We start from the raw sequence: 20,038 nt of genomic DNA, 5'->3' as shown, positions 1-20,038 counted from the left end.
ATTAAACCTACTCCTGCATTATCCCTATTTGATTTTGTATTTATAACCCTGTATTCACCTGACCAAAAGTCTTGTTCCTCCTGCCACCAGTTCAATCCCACGTCCGGCCATCCTGATTTAGGTTTTCTGTGATTTCGCTAAATCACTCCAGGCAAATGCTGGAATGGTTCCTTTGAAAGGGCACGGCCGACTTCCTTCCCCGTCCTACCCTAATCCAATGAGACCGTTGACCTCGCTGTCTGGTCTCCTCCCCCAAACAACCCAACCAAACCTCCTGCCACCGAACTTCACTAATTCCCACTTTATCTAACTTTAACCTATCCATTTCCCTTTTTAAATTTTCTAACCTACCTGCATGATTAAGGGATCTGACATTCCACACTCCGATCTATAGAACACCAGTTTTCTTTCTCTTGATAACGACATCGTCCTGAGTAGTCCCCACCCAGAGATCCGAATGGGGGACTATTTTACCTCCGGAATATTTTACCCAAGAGGACACCATCATCATTTAATCATACAGCAAAGCTGCATGCCCTCGGGAAAAATTACAGCTGTAGTTTCCCCTTGCTTTCAGCCGTTCGCAGTACCACAACAGCAAGGCCGTTTTGGTTAGTGTTACAGGGCCAGATCAGTCAATCATCCAGACTGTTGCCCCTGCAACTACTGAAAAGGCTGCTGCCCCTCTTCAGCAACCACACGTTTGTCTGGCCTCTCAACAGATACCCCTCCGTTGTGGTTGCACCTACGGTACGGCTATCAGTATCGTTGAGGCACGCAAGCCTCCCCACCAACGGCAAGGTCCATGGTTCATGGGGGTGGGTGGGGGGGGGGGAGGTTAAATATAAAAGCATATAAAGAAGAAGATATACAGATGTGAATTAGTAATTTCTACCCACCACCTTTTACACTTTACAGTAACAGAAATTCTTTTGTAGAATAGAAGTAGTTCTCAATGAGGAACTGTCTCTGTTTGTTTTGAAATTGTACTTTGCTGTCTGTCAGACATTTTATATCACTGGGTAAGTGATTAAAATTTTTTGTTGCAGCATTGTGCATCAATTTTGTGCTAAATACAACATTATGTGGAGTAATGAATGTCATTTTTCCTTCTGGTGTTGTAATTATGTACATCTTTGTTCCATTTGAACTATAGTGGATTATTTAGAACAAACTTCATGAGGGAATAGATATACTGTGAAGCAGTAGTCAGAATGCCCAACTCTTTAAACAGATGTCTACCAGAGGATTGTGGGTGATCACTACATATTATTCTTACAGAATGTTTTTGCACAATGAAGACCTTCTTTCTTAAAGATCAGTTAAACCAGAACATTACTCCATATGACATTACTGAATGAAAATATGCAAAATATGTCAACTTACTGATTTGTCTCTCCCCAAGATTTGCAATCATTCTAAGTGCAAACAAGGCTGAACTAAATTATTTTATAAGTTACAAAATTTGCTTTTTCCTATTTCAGCTCTCATCAATATGGATACCTAAGAATTCTGAAGCTTCCACCCTATTTAAGTGTATTACACTTACCATTGGTATAGTACCCCTAGATGTGCAGGACTGAATATGTTGTGTCTTTTTAAAATTGAGGGTGAGATCATTCATAGAAAACCAGTCAACGATACTTTTATGAACTTTGTTTACCATTTCTTCTGTTTTTGCATGTATGCTTGGAGTTATCACAATACTAGTCTCATCTTCAAAAAGAACTAATTCTGCTTGTTGTATATTAGACAGAAGATCGTTTTCATAATCAGGAACAATAGTGGACCTAAGATTGAGCCTTGAGGAATCCCATATGTGACTTCGCCCCAGTCAGAATTATGTCCCTGAATTGTATTGATTGAAATACTAAGTACAACTTTCTGCATTCTTTTGGTTAGATATGACATTATCCATTGGTTGGCCATTCCACCAGTCCCGTAAAACTTCAATTTATCTAGCAGAATACTGTTATTGACACAGTCAAATGTCTTAGGTACATTGCAGAAAACACCAACTGGTGCTATTTTATTATTTGATGTCTGTAAAATCTGGTGAGTGAACATGTAAAAGACATTCTCAGTAGAGAAACAGGTCTGAGACCCAAACTGTAATTTGCTAGGGATCTTATTGTTACTAAGGTGAGATATTATTCTGAAATATGTCAGTGCCTCAAAAATTTTAGAAAATGATGTCAGCAGTGAAACAGGTTGGTAGTTACTGATATCTCACTTATCAACTTTCTTAAAGAAGGGTTTAACAATGGCATATTTCTGTCTCTCTAGAAAAAAGCCTTGAGTTAGTGAGGCATTACGTATTTCAGACGAGACTAAGCTTGTTTTGTAGGAACAAATCTTTAGTACTGTATTGGAAACACTATCAAAACCAGATGAAATTTTATTTTTGGGAGAATGTATCATTTTGTTAATTTCAGATGATGTTGGTGATACATTCACATGACTGAATTTTATGGTAGTCACTTTTTCAACACACTGCTGTGATTTTTCTCTTGAAATGTTTCTCCCTATGCTTTCCACGGTATTTAAGAAGTGATTATTAAATTTATTTGCTACCTAGACTCATCATTTATAGCACTTCCATTCAGTTGAATAGTGACGTTATCTTCTTCTGTGGCTGGTTGTCCTGTCTCTCGTTTCACTACATTCGGTATAATCTTAAGTCTGTTGTTGAAAATATTGATTTCTGATATTATGTGCATACTCCTTGATTTTTAATAACTTTTCTTGCTAATTTTGAGCAATTTTTGTAGTGTGTAACTATTGCAGGATCCCTATTTGTTCCTGCCAAAAGATACATTTCCCTTTTCCTTTCACAGGATATTTTAATCCTTCTAATGGTCCATGGTTTTTACATGCCTGTTTAGTGTCCTTCCTGATTTGCTTGTGCAGGAAAGTTATTTTCAAATAATAATATGAATTTATTATGTAATAGATTAAATTTTATGTTAGCATTTAATTCATTATAAATTTCATCCCTGGTCATCTCCTGTAAATTATTCTTAAAAATGTTTGTCCTGGAGCCATTAATTATTCTTACTGATTTCCATTGAGGAGTATCCAAACTGTAGGGCATGATGTTATGAATCCTAACTAACTGTGCATCGTGAACAGAGAGAGCATTTGTTATTGGGTAAACAGTTATTTTCTTGCTGTGAGCTTCACTAAAGAACGCATTATCAATTAGAATCCTGCTGTCTTTATCCACCTGTGTTGGAAAATAATTACTGAGATCATTTGTAGAATTCAAATAAGGTTTCCAGATCATTTCTCCTATTAGAATCCCATAGAAGGTGTACATTGAAGTCACCTTAGATTATTAACTACTTGCTGCCATCTGATGGGTAGCACAGTAAGGAATCCAGATTCCTCATAAACAGTTCAAAATTTCCCAGCTGTGGTCTATATACAGTTAAAATTAAAAATGAACTATTTTTCAATATCAATTTACAAGCACACTTCTTTGTGCTGATCACTATAAAATCTACTTGTCTTACTGTTTTTGGACTTGTCTTCTGTCTTAATGTACTTAACAACTCCTTCTTTTCCCATATTAGTTCTGCATGCGTAAGCTGCTATAGTTTATTCTTTTACATGTAACTTACCTAACTCTGTGGTTATGTGGTGCTCAGACAGGCACAGGATGTCTGTCTTTTCAGAGCTCTCTAAATTTTCCAAATAGGCAAGAAGCTCTTCTCCTTTATTACTCAGTCCTGTAATATTTTGATGAAATAAGCTAACCTTACTTTTCTGTGCATTCCTAAGCATTTTGTGAGGCTCTTCTATTATTTTCATTTCTTTTAAAGCAGGATGCCTGCATCACGATTCTAACTTTAAGAAGGTGCCTGTCTGACACCAGTAACCACAGGTATCTTTCTGTGTGTGATGGTGCACCCCCTCCCCCCTCATTACATTGTCTGCAAGAAGCTCAACCAACCATTGTTGCCCTTTCCTATCCCTGTGAAAGTCATGTCTAGTATATCCCCATTTCCCAATTTTAGCAACAGGCACGGCACTGATGTGAGAAGGGTAGCGTAAGTGATCCACAAACTACCATTCAGTATCCATGCCATCTATCTGCTGTAGGATTTTAGAACAGATTCTGAGCTCAAACATAATGATGCACTTTGAACAGAATGATATCTCCATGCCACCTGCCAAGTATTCTGATAACACCACTCTTGAGAAATGAACTTGGGCTTTTCTTACACGACCTCCTAAAAGCCATGGAGCAAGGCAACCAGATAGCTAGATGCAGTATTTCATGACTTTCAGAAAGCATTCGACTCAGCACCACACCTACTCCTATTATCAAAAGAATGTTCGTATGAAGTGTCAAATGAAATTTGTGACTGGATCAAGGATTTCTTGGTAAGTGGGATGCAACATGTTATTATGGATGGAGAGTCATTGACAGACATGGAAGTAACTTCAGGCATGCTCCAAGGAAGCATTTTGTGACCCTTACTGTTCCCTCTATATTTTAATGACCTGGCAAACTTTTTGCAGATAGTGCAGTTATATATAATGAAGTATTATCTGGAAAAAGCTGCACTAATATTCAGACAGAATGTCAACTTATTTTAGTTGTTCAGAAATATGAAATTATGAACTTCACAAAACACGAAAGAATAGTGTCCGTGACTGCAATATCAATAAGTCATAGTTGGAATGTCAACTTATACAAATACCTGGGTATAACAATTTGTGCTGATTTGAAATGGAATGATTATGTAGGCTAAAGCATAGGCAAAGTAGGTGGTACTCTTCAGTTGATTGGTAGGATGTGGGGGCACTGCAATGAGTTTACAAAGGAGTTTGCTTACAGAACACTATGCAACCCATCCTAAAATATTGCTCAGTTGTATGGGACCAAAACCATGGAGGACTAACATGGGATATTGAATGTGTTCAAAGAGGGGCAGTACAAATGCTGACATGTTTGTTTGATCCACATGAGGATGTCAAGAACATGCTGAAAAATCTAAACTGTCAGACACTTGAAGAAAGGCACCAGCTATGCCGCAAAAGCGTACTCAGAAAATTTCGAGACCAGTCTTAAGTGAAGAATCTAGAGTTTTTTTTTTTCCCCCTAGATATCATCCCTGTGAGGACCATGAGGATTAAATTAGACTAATTACAACAGGTACAGAATCATTTAAGCAGTCATTCCTCCAGTGTACCATACACAAATGGAATGGGAAGAAATCCTATAGTTCAATTCTTTTATCTTGGCGGCTCGCGCATGCCCGCCTAGACGCGGGAGATTGCTGCGTTGCCAGTTGCACACGACGCACGCGCCAAGAGAAGCAGCGCCATAGTATAGCATAGTTCGCAAGCTTACGTTTAGGGGGGAGCGCGCAGTTCATGAAGTAAAGCCACCACGGCCGCAGTAACCCTTTCGCTGCTACAAAGACGTGCTCCCTGCATTCCGCGCTGTGGGCGATTTTGTCACTGCACTGCTCGCCTGTGCAGACACATTGTGTTCCGACTGCTTTGACACTCTTTATCATTCGATTCCATAAAAACTATTTGGCTCAAAAATTAGATTTTTACCTATCTTTTTGACTGATACCTTCCCCCCATAAATGACTTAATTTTGTTTCGATGTTCAACGCAGTTATTATGCAGCATTAAATACAGTAAACCATTGCACGAAATTTTGAAGAGTTTGCAGAGGTTAAGTCCATAGAGTATACTTTCCGGATGGTCGATTTTTAGTTGCCACAATGTTGAGAATGAAATGTGGACAAGATACCTATATATTTCATTTAATTTAAGTACCACATAAGTGTCGTATGTAATATTGAGAAATATTCCACCTTTCGCGACTGTAACGAAAGTTTTACTTACACTGGGCACGTTTGGCTTTATTTTAAAGCACTTCAATCAATCAAAAGGAAGTAGACAAAATACATTAAACAAAACTGTGGACTTACAAAAACATTAGGACTTGAATATACCGTCTGTCAGTGAAGTGCTCAGAGCTATGTCAAATATAATTTTGTGTGTGGCACACACAAACAGCATTTATTTGCTAAAACACTGATGAGCCAACACAAACGTTGAATATTGTGCTACCGCAGCACAAAACTACGAAAGGTGACTTGGCAATGGAGGACACAAAATACAGTCCTCTTATGATGCTTCAAAAGAGAGAAACGCGTCTGGTCTAAATAAGTCGCTTATTACAGTTGCAGAAGAGGGATATATTTCAATACCATTGGTAAAACTGCGACTGTGGAACGAAAACAAGAAATAGAACATGAATACCATTGTGTATGTGCCATAGCTTTCACCGATGGAAGTGCTTTAAAATAAAGCCAAACGCGCCCTGGGTAGATAAAACTTTTATTACAGTCGCGAAAGACGGAATATTTCTCAATATTACATACGACACCTATGTGGTACTTAAATTAAATGAGATATTGTTATACAGTAAATATTATATGAAATTTAGGTATCTTGTCCACATTTCATTCTCAACATTGTGGCAACTAAAATCGACCATACGGAAAGTATACGCTATGGACTTTTACCTCTGCAAACTCTTCAAAATTTCGTGCAATGGTTTACTACATTTAATGCTGCACATCAAAACAAAATTAAGTCATTTATGGGGGGAAGGTATCAGTCAAGAAGACGTGTAAAAATCAAATTTTTTGGCCAAATAGTTTTTGTGAAATCGAATGATAAGTGTGTCAAAGCAGTGGGAACACCATGTGTCTGCACAGGCGAGAAGTGCAGTGATGACAAAATCGCGCACAGCGCGGAATGCTTGGAGCACGTGTCTGCAGCAGCGAAAAAGTTGATGAAGAGGCAAAGCACTAGAAATTTCATTAAAACAAATAAAATTCGTGAAGTAAGGCACTCCAATATTGTTTTAAAATAAAGAAAATATTAAGCACCGCACAAGGTTTGAACTCATGACCTTCCACTTGGCAGCCCAACACCGTAGCCGTTCCGCTACCGCAGCTCATTGTACAGTGTCACTCCATAAGGACTCTAACACTCACGCAACTACTTATAAACACTGTTGGTATGACTATGAATTACTCACGCTTCGTCGAAGTACAATAGGAAATAAACAATTACCGCTGTTCTTTATTGCGAAAAAGCAGTTCGTGAGATTGAAACAAACACCTTTCCTTGCTATCGCTTGAATTAGGAGTCTTATTGCTTGTTTGGTTTAATTAATTAATAGAATATGAAGCAGTTGGTATAAAGAATGCTTTTTCCAAACTTTCTATAAATGAAAATCTGCTATCAAGACATTGCTTTTGTTCTATTACTTTATTTATGACTGAACGTTTCTAAAACTGAAGACACTCGTCCGTGCTCTGCACTGCAGTCAAGATCTGGCAACGTCGTTCTCTGTTCATTGGCTGACTGTGTTTTTTGACGTCAGATGCGCAGAACGAACCTAAACTCGGCCGCCAAGATATATGACGCGCACTTTAGTACATGGAAAGTACCCTGTGCCATGCAATCCACAGTGGTTTCCAGAGTATGGATGTAGATGTAAATTACACATTTATGAGTAATGAACACACTGTTCTCAGTACACAATTACATACGTCAGCAGTTTGCAACCAATGGGCTGTGGCCTACTCGTCAATCATTGAGGTCAGGGAGTACAGAATGAAATAAGAGTTGAAATGCTCTATAAATATCTTATAAAACTCACATGGAAATGCTCCAGCCTTGGCTGGCTGCTCATGGAGTAAACACATAATGTGCCACAATCTGATCATAATTTTCAATTAGTATATTCTTTGAGACAAGTGTTCACAAGAATGACTCACTTGAATTTTGCTCATTTAATATCCTGACACAAGAAGAAGGAAGGGCAATTGGTGTTTTACATCCTGCCCACAGCTAAGATTATGAGAGATTAGCGTTGCTTAAATTTCTTACTACCGGAGGGGAGGGAAGCGACCATGGCCCTTTTGAGCAACCATCCTGGCATTTGCACAGAGTGACACGGGTGACTTCAGAAAACCAATATGTGGATAGCTGACCTGGTAACTGAACCCGACCTGTATCTCTTGCATGTGAGTTGACGGCGTTAGTTATTATTCCATTTCATTCAGTCTCTCTGGAGATATTGCTAAATTACTATTTACTGAGACACTTGGTGGACTTTTTGAGAAACTATCTATGTGAATGAGCCTTTTCAGTTTTCCTTTTTTTGAAAAATAATTACAGAAATAGATTGACTGTAGATAATGATTTGAGGCTGAAATTAACCAGTCTTGTGGGTGACAAATAATGTCAAAAATCCTATTGCATTCCTTTTAACTATGACCACTCAATTTTGAGTTTTTATATAATTTTGACAGCTAAGTGATTGTAATACAGATCTATTCTTTATAAAGAATATAAATATTTTTGAATTCTCCTTGTACAGTATGTTTTACTGATTAAGTCTGCTGACACACACACACACACACATACACACAAACACACACACACACACACGCGTCGTGTGTGTACAGGAATTACTTATTTACAGAAACCATGGAAAACCTATAACCAGGTGGCTGGACTAATTTGAACCATTGCCACAAGCGTATGGTCCAAACATCTAAAAGATTTGGAACTGCTGACGTGTCAGTGTTTTACAGTCTGTCTAAACTTTCTTTACTATAATGGTATGAATTTCATGCGAAAGTTTTCAAATCCTATAATGAAACACGAAATTCATATGTCATTTTTCCATTGCTTATTTACTGATAAATTCGCATTTTGTCACTAAAACACACCCTTGATTTTAGCTTGTTTTATTATATAAAGCTGGCAGAGGCTGCAAGTAAGATGGGGCTGGACGTTTTAGCTGTTAGTGACATTCGGGTAAGGGGTGAGAAAGAAGAGGAAGTGGGAGAATACAAGGTCTACCTGTCAGGAGTCAAAGCAGGAATAGCACAATGGGGTGTAGGGCTTTACATCAGGAAAGAAATGGAACCCAGCGTAGTTGCAATAAGGTATGTAAACGAACGACTGATGTGGATAGATTTGACAGTGTCTAGCAAGAAAATTAGGATTGTGTCAGTATATTCACATTGTGAAGGGACAGATCAAGATAAGATGGATAGTTTTTATGAGGCACACAGTGATGTAGTTGTTAGAGTAAAGGACAAGGACAGTGTTCTGCTCGTGGGTGATTTTAATGCCAGGATTGGAAATCGAACAGAAGGGTATGAAAAGGTTATGGGTAAATTTGGAGAGGATATGGAGGCCAACAGGAATGGGAAACAACTCTTGGATTTCTGTGCCAGTATGGGCTTAGTAATCACAAACTCCTTTTTTAAACATAAGAACATTCACCGGTATACTTGGGAAGGCAGGGGAACCAGATCTGTCATTGACTATATAATAACAGATCAGGAATTCAAGTAGGCTGTGAGGGACACACGTGTATTCAGGGGATTCTTTGATGACACTGATCATTATTTAATCTGCAGTGAAATTGGGATTGTGAGGCCGAAAGTGCAGGAGGTCAGGTCCATATGTAGGAGGATAAGAGTGGAGAAACTTCAGGATAAGGAAATCAGGCACAAGTACATAACAGCGATCTCAGAAAGGTACCAGTTAGTTGAATGTAGTCAGTTACAGTCATTGGAAAAGGAATGGACAAGGTACAGGGACACAGTACTAGAAGTGGCTAAAGAATGTCTTGGAACAGTAGTGTGTAAAAGTAGGATGAAGCAAACAGCTTGGTGGAATGATACAGTCAAGGCAGCCTGTAATAGGAAAAAGAAGGCGCATCAAAAATGGCTACATACCAGAACCCAGGCAGACAGAGAAAGTTATGTTGAAGAAAGAAACAAAGCCAAACAGATAATTGCAGCATCCAAGAAGAAATCGTGGGAAGACTTTGGAAACAGGTTGGAGACTATGGGTCAAGCTGCTGGAAAACCATTCTGGAGTGTAATTAGCAGTCTTCGAAAGGGAGGTAAGAAGGAAATGACAAGTATTTTGGACAGGTCAGGAAAACTGCTGGTGAATCCTGTGGATGCCTTGGGCAGATGGAGGGAACATTTTGAAGAGTTGCTCAATGTAGGTGAAAATGCGATCATTAATGTTTCAGATTTCGAGGTAGAATGGGATAGGAATGATGATGGAAATAGGATCACATTTGAGGAAGTGGAAAAAATGGTCAATAGATTGCAGTGCAATAAAGCGGCTGGGGTGGATGAAATTAAGTCGGAACTCATCAAATACAGTGGAATGTCAGGTCTTAAATGGCTACACAGGATAATTGAAATGGCCTGGGAGTTGGGACAGGTCCCATCAGACTGGACAAAAGCAGTAATCACACCAATCTTTAAACATGGAAACAGAAAATATTGTAACAACTACAGAGGTATCTCTTTAATCAGCGTTGTGGGTAAAATCTTCTCAGGTATTGTTGAAAGGAAAGTGCGAGTATTAGTTGAGGACCAATTGGATGAAAATCAGTTTGGGTTTAGGCCTCTTAGAGGTTGTCAGGACCAGATCTTTAGCTTACGGCAAATAATGGAGAAGTGTTACGAGTGGAACAGGGAATTGTATCTATGCTTTATAGATCTAGAAAAGGCATATGACCGGGTTCCTAGGAGGAAGTTATTGTCTGTTCTACAAGATCATGGAATAGGAGGCAAACTTTTGCAAGCAATTAAAGGTCTTTACATGGATAGTCAGGCAGCAGTTAGAGTTGACGGGAAATTGAGTTCATGGTTCAGAGTAGTTTCAGGGGTAAGACAAGGCTGCAACCTGTCTCCACTGTTGTTCATATTATTTATGGATCATATGTTGAAAACAATAGACTGGCTGGGTGAGATTAAGATATGTGAATACAAAATAAGCAGTCTTGCGTATGCGGATGACTTAGTTGTGATGGCAGATTCGATTGAAAGTTTGCAAAGTAATGTTTCAGAGCTAGATCAGAAATGTAAGGACTATGGTATGAAGATTAGCATCTCCAAAATGAAAGTAATGTCAGTGGGAAAGAAATATAAACGGATTGAGTGCCAAATAGGAGGAACAAAGTAAGAACAGGTGGACGGTTTCAAGTACTTAGGATGCATATTCTCACAGGATGGCAGCATAGTGAAAGAACTGGAAGCGAGGTGTAGCAAAGCTAATGCAGTGAGCGCTCAGCTACAATCTACTCTCCTCTGCAAGAAGGAAGTCAGTACCAAGACTAAGTTATCTGTGCACCGTTCAATCTTTCGACCAACTTTGTTGTATGGGAGCGAAAGCTGGGTGGATTCAGGTTACCTTATCAACAAGGTTGAGGTTACGGATATGAAAGTAGCTAGGATGATTGCAGGTACTAGTAGATGGGAACAATGGCAGGAGGGTGTCCACAATGAGGAAATCAAAGAAAAACTGGGAATGAACTCTATAGATGTAGCAGTCAGGGCAAACAGGCTTAGATGGTGGGGTCATGTTACACGCATGGGAGAAGCAAGGTTACCCAAGAGACTCATGGATTCAGCAGTAGAGGGTAGGAGGAGTCGGGGCAGACCGAGGAGAAGGTACCTGGATTCGGTTAAGAATGATTTTGAAGTTTAACATCAGAAGAGGCACCAATGTTAGCACTGAATAGGGGATCATGGAGGAACTGTATAAGGGGGGCTATGCTCCAGACTGAATGCTGAAAGGCATAATCAGTCTTAAATGATGATGATGATGATGATGATGATGATGATGATGATTATATAAAATAAATATAAGTTAATTGGTGCACTAAATACCTATGTAAAATTTATTAATTTTCAGCACAATGTTTTAATTATTTGATGCTTGTTTTACTGTTGTGTGTGTTTCTTGAAATCAGTATACATATTATTACCTCTTCCAAACACTTCTTTCATTACTTTTCAACAATAGAAAATGATATAAATTCTATAACCAATATTAAAAATTCTTATAGTATCACTGACTAATTTGCAGGAGGAGTGACTGGTGTTTTTGAAGTAGAGGAACTTGTGAGTGTCCTCCGGAGAGAGAATATGTTAGATATTTTTGTTGTGTCAGTACCCCCTGAAATTAAGTATGTGAATTACATGGTAATAGTCACTGGAAAATCACCAAGGCATATGTATGCAACAGCAGAATTTGTAAGAAGAGTTTTCAAAAAGAAACGACACCCACATGATAGAATACCAGAGATAGAAGGTAAAGACTCAAAGGATTGGATTGCCATGGATCTAGGTACAGTACAGTTTTGTATCTTACTTGTGTATCTTAATTTTGTGCAGTTTTGATAGATAATATTGGAAACATTAAGACAACATTGATACAGCTTGAGGAATGATAGATTCACTAATTATCTTTACTCAAGTTGTTTGTACCTTTAGTTATATTCTGAATCTAGTTATATTCTGAATCCTACAGTATCTTGGGAGTTGGTGTTTGCTAAAAACTGAATCAAATTTGTGAACAGTGTATTTATAAAATGCACAAATCAGTGTTAAGTAGCAATTTTGTAAGCTAATTTAGTTGAGTACACCGCTGGGACGGCACTCAAAGAGTGCTGTAGTGCACTCCAAATAAATTTCAGTTTCTCCAACATATCTACAGAACTACAAATGACAGTGCAGTAGAGTCCTGTTAATCCGAACTAATTGGACTGGACCTTTTTTGGATTACTGATTTGTTCAGATTAGCCGGAATTACGGTGACAAGTTTCTAGAATGACGTATACCAAGCAGATAAGTAGGTACACCATGGAAACAAATGGGAACAAGTGTAGGAACAATGGCTCACTCTCACTCCCTGCCCTTGTTGTTGTGCAGTGTTGAGACCTTTGTAGTGTCTGAGGTCAGTCCACTGCCAGATGGCTGGCAAAGTGCTTGGTTATGTTAGTTATCGATTGCTGGCACGCATAACAGTTGTATTGTATTCATTCAGGTGTAGTGGCGCACATATTTTCATCATGAGTAAATGGAAACATACAACGTTAACTCTCAAAGAAAACCTGAAGCTTTGAAGCAGACAGACAATGGTGAGAATGTATCTAAACTGGCAATGGAACTGTGTGTTGGCAAAGCATCCATTTGTGATTGGAAGAAGAACTGAGTGAAACTTGAACAGTCCTGTGCAGTGTCTACGGGAAAAACTTGAAATTCGGCAGACTTTGAAACAGTCCCAGTATGATAAAGTGGATGAAGCTCTTTTCATTTGGTTTACGCAGGAAATAGAAAGGGGAACTCCTTTGAGTGGAGCACAGGTCCAGGGGAAGGCTGTTTACCTGAACAAGTTAATGAATAATGATGAGTGTTTTAGTGCAAGTATGGGTTGGTTGGACAGATTCAAAAAACATCACGGAATCTGTTAGCTAACAATTACTGGAGAGAAGCTTTCTTCTCACTGTGATGCAGCGAAGGAATACTTGGGGTGAGTTTGAAAAATAGAGGGTAAGTATTCTCCCTGACAAATTTATAATGCTGACAAGACTGACTTTAATTTTAGGGCATTGGCAACAGAAAGCCTGGCATCAAAAGCAGAAGACCATGCACCTGGTATTAAAATGTGCAAAGATCATGTGATCTTATTAGTGTGCAGCAACACTGCTGGTAATCACAAGTTGCCTTTAATGCTAATCAACGAATCTGCTAGGCCCAGAGCTTTTAAAAACTGCAACATGAAGCCCCTGCCTTTATATTATTGCAACCAGAAAAAAGCATGGATGGATGGTAAGCTGTTAAAAGAATGATTTCACGGCCAGTTTGTTGCCTCTGTTTGATGGGTTTCTAAGGAAAATCATTTGTCTCCCCGTGTTATCCTTTTCACTGATAATGCGCCATCTCACCCCAGCACTGAGGAATTACATGATGGAGAAATTGTGGCGAAGTTTTTGCCTCCGAATGTTACACCACTTCTACAGCCGGTGGACCAGGGCATACTGCAAACATTCAAACTGTTTTACAGAAAACAATTTTTAAGAACGCTGATCCAAGATGATAGCATTCCTTTAGTGGACAAAATAAAAAAGAGTAATGAGAAGGACGTTGTTTATTGGGCCACTGAGGCATGGCAGACTATTTCTGAATATACTCTGAGAAAATCGTTGAGAAAACTGTGGACATTTCTTGAATTTCAGGACAACCTAGTTGAAAATGAAGAGGAAAATTTACTACAGATGATACAGACAATCCCTGGATGTGAAGAAGCTAGTGAAGGAGATGTAGGTGAGTGGTTCGCAGTGGATGGGGCATGTCTGGATAAGCTTACTGATACTGATTTAGTTGCTGCTATGACTCAAGACCAGGGTGGACTGCTGTGACGGAAGTGACAATGAGCCTGAAAGCAACAGAGAGCTGGTGCCACACAGTGACACAGCGGAAGCCCTTGACCTCGTGCAATGTTATTTGGAGCAACAGACCACTGCTACACCTTCTGATTTGATGTTATGAGACAATGGCACAACTATGCATCATATAACAGACTGTCTTCATTATGCCAAAAAACAATGAGTTAGTTTTTGTCATGTAAAAAGTAGGGATAAAATGTCCTCTGTATTTTAATAAGTTTGACAGCTTTTCTTTCATTGTTATGCGTTATTTAAACCTAATGTTTACTTGCCAATTTTTCTATTACATGTTTACTGTACTATGTAAATTAAAATAGTGTGTATGTACTGCAGTTTACCACACAGTTTTCCATACTTAGACTAACATTTTTCATGTTCGGATTAACCGGACGTTCGGATTACCGAGGTTTGGATTACTGAGGTTTGGATTAGTGGGACTCTGCTGTATTAATAAGAGTCACTACATTTATTCAAGACACAGTATACGTATTCTCAGTCATATGAAGAGACTGTGGATAAATTACACAAGTCTTCTAAAGATCACTTAGAAGCAAAATCCAAACTGGATATGCTATACATTCCTGATTCAGAGGCCGCGGCCGAGCGGTTCTATGCGCTTCAGTCCAGAACCGTGCGCCTGCTATGGTCGCAGGTTCGAATCCTGCCTCCGGCATGGATATGTATTATGTCCTTAGGTTAGATAGGTTTAAGTAGTTATAAGTCTAGGGGACTGATGACCTCAGATGTTAAGTCCCATAGTGCTTAGAGCCATTTGAACCTGACTCAGAGTCCAATTGAGTCTGTAAATATTTGTAAATTGCAGTAGAAATCTGGAAAGTCACTCAAAGGTTACTCGATGACCATGGCTAAGCAACTCGTGGATAAGCACTTGTAGAATGCAGATGTAGCTGATAATCATTTCACTTCACTGGAGTACAATTCCACTGAAACTGGAACTGGCTTGCTTGGAGCTTTGGCCTCCTAAATACTGGCCAAGTGGAAGATTACTTGCGCACCTCTTTTTGCATGTGTGACTGGCATAAGGAAATAGTTTGCTGACTTTGGCACCGCCTATGGGGCAATCTGGCTGAGTGGAAACTTCCACAAGCATGACCATAAACATGTTGTTATGCTGTTGACATCAGCTGAGTAGGCAACCTGGCAGGCTGGGCTGTACTGCGTGGGTATCAGCCCCAGGATACAACACCACAGATAAAGCCGGGCGGTGTGGCCGAGCGGTTCTAGGTGCTTCAGTCTGGACCCGCGCGACCGCTACGGTCGCAGGTTCAAATCCTGTCTCGGGCATGGCTGTGTGATGTGTCCTTAGGTTAGTTAGGTTTAGGTAGTTCTAAGTTCTAGGGACTTAGATGTTAAGTCCCATAGTTCTCAGAGCCATTTGAACCCCAGATAAAAGTAATGATACTGACAGAAAATGTGGCTGTGTAACAAGATAATGGTAATAAATGGCAATAATGACAATATTTTTGGTGGAACACATGAGGCAATACTGACCCTACGACTTATCTTAGAAGCTAGATTAAGGAAAGCCAAACCTATGTTTCTAACATTTGTAGACTTAGAGAAAGCTTTTGACAATGTTGACTGGAATACTCTCTTTCAAATTCTGAAGGTATCAGGGGTAAAATACAGGGAGCGAAAGGCTGTTTACAATTTGTACAGAAACCAGATGGCAATTATAAGGGTCGAGGGACATGAAAGGGAAGCAGTGGTTGGGAAGGGAGTGAGACAGGGTTGTAGCCTCTCCCCAATGTTATTCAATCTGTATATAGAGCAAGCAGTGAAGGAAACAAAAGAAAAACTCGGAGTAGGTATTAAAATCCATGGAGAAGAAATAAAACCTTTGAAGTTCACCGATGACATTGTAATTCTGCCAGAGACAGCAAAGGACTTGGAAGAGCAGTTGAATGGAATACAAAACGAGAATAATGGAATGTAGTCGAATTAAATCGGGTGATACTGAGGGAATTAGATTAGGAAATGAGACACTTAAAGTAGTAAAGGAGTTTTGCTATTTGGGAAGCAAAATAACTGACGATGGTCGAAGTATAGAGGATATAAAATGTAGACTAGCAATGGCAAGGAAAGCGTTTCTGAAGAAGAGAAATTTGTTAACATCGAGTATAGATTTAAGTGTCAGGAAGTCATTTCTGAAAGTATTTGTATGGAGTGTAGCCATGTACGGAATTCAAACATGGATGATAAATAGTTTGGACAAGAAGAGAATAGAAGCTTTCGAAATGTGGCGCTACAGAAGAATGCTGAAGATTAGATGGGTAGCTCACATAACTAATGAGGAGGTATTGAATAGGATTGGGGAGAAGAGAAGCTTGTGGCACAACTTGACTAGAAGAAGGGATCGGTTGGTAGGACATGTTCTGAGGCTTCAAGGGATGACCAATTTCGTATTGAAGGGCAGTGTGGAGGGTAAAAATCGTAGAGGGAGACCAATAGATGAGTACACTAAGCAGATTCAGAAGGATGTAGGTTGCAGTAAGTACTGGGAGATGAAGAAGCTTGCACAGGATAGAGTATCACTGAGAGCTAGAGGGAGACCAAGAGATGAATACTCTAGGCAGATTCAGAAGGATGTAGGTTGCAGTAGATACTGGGAGATGAAGAACATTGCACAGGATAGAGTAGCATGGAGAGCTGCATCAAACCAGTGTCAGGACTGAAGACCACAAGAACAACAGCATCTCTTAAACAAAAATTACTACAGTAGGGCAGACATTCAAACAAATTAAAAATGTAGTAAGATCCCTAGCTTTTTGAAATTTTCCTGCTTTGTGTAATGATTGTTCTGGGCTACATTTTGATTTGGCAATTTCCTTCCTGTTGAGACTGTTTGACAAACAGAGTTGGGAGGCAGACAGTGAATAATATAAATTGATGTACTTTATTGATTGATTGTGGTTGTGGATACAGTTAATGGGCCAGGATTCCTGTGTTCCAGTGATGTTTATATGTATAATCATCATTAATTTGAAGAATTTCCTTTATTTCAGGTAATATTGCATTGCACATTTTTTCCAAAACTGCAAGACTGACTTATGACCTGGAATCATTATGGTCTGTTGGAGCTGAATATGACAAACTTAGTAACAAGAAAGACGATCCAGTGGTGGAATTACTCTTGCAGCATTCTGTATTTTTAGGAGACATAAAGCCTTCAGAAACCAAAGGTTAACCTAAAGCAGAAAGATGTTTTGTGCCTTGAATTACAGTTCACTGAGTAAACACTGTGATTGTTTTCTTTTTTTTTTTTGTGCGTCGTTGTAGTGAACAATAAAAAGATAAATATCCAGGGTTCCAGCAGCATAGTCAAATGGATTGTTACATAATATTTTGACTGAGTGAATTGTCTTTAGGTGCTGTGAGCAATGATCTCTGATATAATCACTGCAAGAAACAGTAACCAACTGAAGTCAAGACACAGTCACTTTAGTTCTAGAAGAAGCTGAGCAACCATCAAACTGTTTATGAAAAATGAAACCAAGGGACGTAACTGAACCAGGAAATCATATTTTGTCAAGAATTGTATATTCCATCTAAAATATTTGTGTTTAATTTATTGTATGGCAATGGATTAGGATTGTTTGCTTTTATGTACATATTATATAAATATATTTTTGTAGCCACCAGAATGTGTCATAATTAATTTCAGCATTCACTAAAACTTCTGCTTTATTCTCAAATGCAAGTGAATAATCTTCATTGTGTGGACTGATTATTGAAAAATTTGACACCTGTCTATGACCCAGACTTTCACATAGTGAACAATTATAAGCATGTGACAGAAAAACACATTATTATATTTTAAGGGTTTAAAAATACTGTCAGAGTATGTAATATAATGTTCTCCATTTCCACATTTCCATTGCACCCTCCCACACTGCCACCTCATTATATATATATGGTATTGTTCATAAGCCGATTGATGACAAGCAAGCAGAGACGCACATATGGCCACCCAGTGATTTTATGATTTGAACTTAGAGCTTGTGGTAACCCATACACCTGATTTTTTAAACTTTCCCATTGCATGGAAATGTTGCACAATGGAATGATCACAGTTCATGACATTTGCCATTTCTTGAGTACTTTGACATGGATTGTTGTGGATTAATGTGTTTAAATGATTTTCATCAACAACCGAAGGCCTTCCTGAACATAGAGTGTCATTAATGTCAAAACGATCCTTCTTAAAATTAGAAAACTATTTTCTTGCTCTGTTATGTCCAGTGGCTTTATTCTCATAAATGCCATGAATATTTCTGGCTGCCTATGCTGCTATCACCCCACTATTGAACTCACACAGAAGAATATGTTGAAATGTTCAAATTTCTCCACTTGGCACTCCATTTTCTAGCATCCACAGCTTCACTCAGTATCTCCAAATGACAAAATGACAATACGCAAACTCAAATACAAACGGTGAACCATAATTAAAAAATGATAGTTGATAAATAAACACACAGCAACCGGAATATCAACCTTCAAAACAAGAATGCTGCCTACTTATGCACCAATCTAATATTAATTTTAAATTGCTGCTGATTTATGCCCTGAGTTGTACTGCAAGGATTTTCATTTGGCCACTGATGTTCTTTTTAAAGAAATGAGTGCATTGAATCTTTCACTAAATTGGGAAAAAACGTGTTTTTAATGGCTTTGAGTGCTTCAGATCCCTCTTTGTGTCCCTCATTTTGACTGTCAATGACCAAGGTATCTACTTCACACAGATCATATAATACCCTAAGTTTTCACCATCTTGTATGTGGCGTTGTGGCTACATTTCAGTTGTGCTGCATGTTTATAGACCATGACAGAATTTAAGCTTATTGGCTGTGACAGAATTTATGGTATTATTTTATGCTTAATAAGCACTACAAGCTAGTTTTGTGTGTATGCTCCTGAAGTTTGCAATGGATGTGGACACATCATCCTTGTAAGTATATAACAAAAACCACATGCTATGCACAGTTATGCAAGACGTGTTACCTGCGATATGTGTTTTTTTGTTATATTCTCGCATATTGTATGCATGAGAATGAGCTCATGCTCAAAATTGGCTAGTAGCAGCTAGTAAAGTACTCATCTAAACTAACAGACTATTGGAAGTAATGTCATTCATCAAATTTATTGAGGATATGATGACCACCTGAAAGAAGGTTATGATAGGATTGTCCACATGAGACCACTTACTGATAGTTCATGTCTATGATCACAGTATGGAAGTTGTTTGTACTAAATCTGGAAGTTATTTTGTAGAGAGTAATCAGAAGTCGAGAGTCAAAAGACTTAAAAATCACAGAATATTTTCAGTAATGAGTTTATATACCATGGTAGCCTAAACTGAACATGTGCCGTATTAATTCTTTAAACTGTAATTGTTGCAACTGCTAATTATCTAGGATATGAAATAATTGAGGAAATGAAATAACTGAATTTCAAGTTAAGTGATTAGAGAGTATTTGCTGCAACATTAGAAAACAGTTTTTAATAATTCTTACTCACACAATGTTGCAATTTTTGACAGTTCCCAAAGTTACTGTAATTAAAAATATAGTTCTGTGTGCACCATAGTTCATGGTCCACATTAACTGTAACATTAACTGTAATTCCCCCTGTAGTTAGTTGGGCAAGTCAATTCAAAGGTTGGAAGCAGGAAACAGTTTGACGCCTCTTACAGTACCA

General features: G+C 38.6%; 1 protein-coding gene across 1 annotated transcript in view; it reads left to right on the top strand.

The window, feature by feature from the left end:
* Positions 1-17,985, top strand: part of LOC126191047 (uncharacterized) — a 42,834-nt gene extending 24,849 nt beyond the window's left edge. Inside the window, exons 2-3 of the mRNA XM_049931759.1 lie at positions 11,959-12,219; positions 17,347-17,985. Of these exons, the coding sequence (XP_049787716.1) occupies positions 11,959-12,219; positions 17,347-17,528 (443 nt within the window). The 3' untranslated portion in view covers positions 17,529-17,985. The remainder of the gene's footprint in view (positions 1-11,958; positions 12,220-17,346) is intronic.
* Positions 17,986-20,038: the final 2,053 nt, after the last annotated feature.

The sequence above is a fragment of the Schistocerca cancellata genome, chromosome 6 (genome assembly GCF_023864275.1).
Source record: "Schistocerca cancellata isolate TAMUIC-IGC-003103 chromosome 6, iqSchCanc2.1, whole genome shotgun sequence".
Lineage (NCBI taxonomy): Eukaryota > Metazoa > Arthropoda > Insecta > Orthoptera > Acrididae > Schistocerca > Schistocerca cancellata.
The sequence above is the reverse complement of the archived record's forward strand: the minus strand, read 5'-3'. Positions and strand labels throughout refer to the sequence as shown.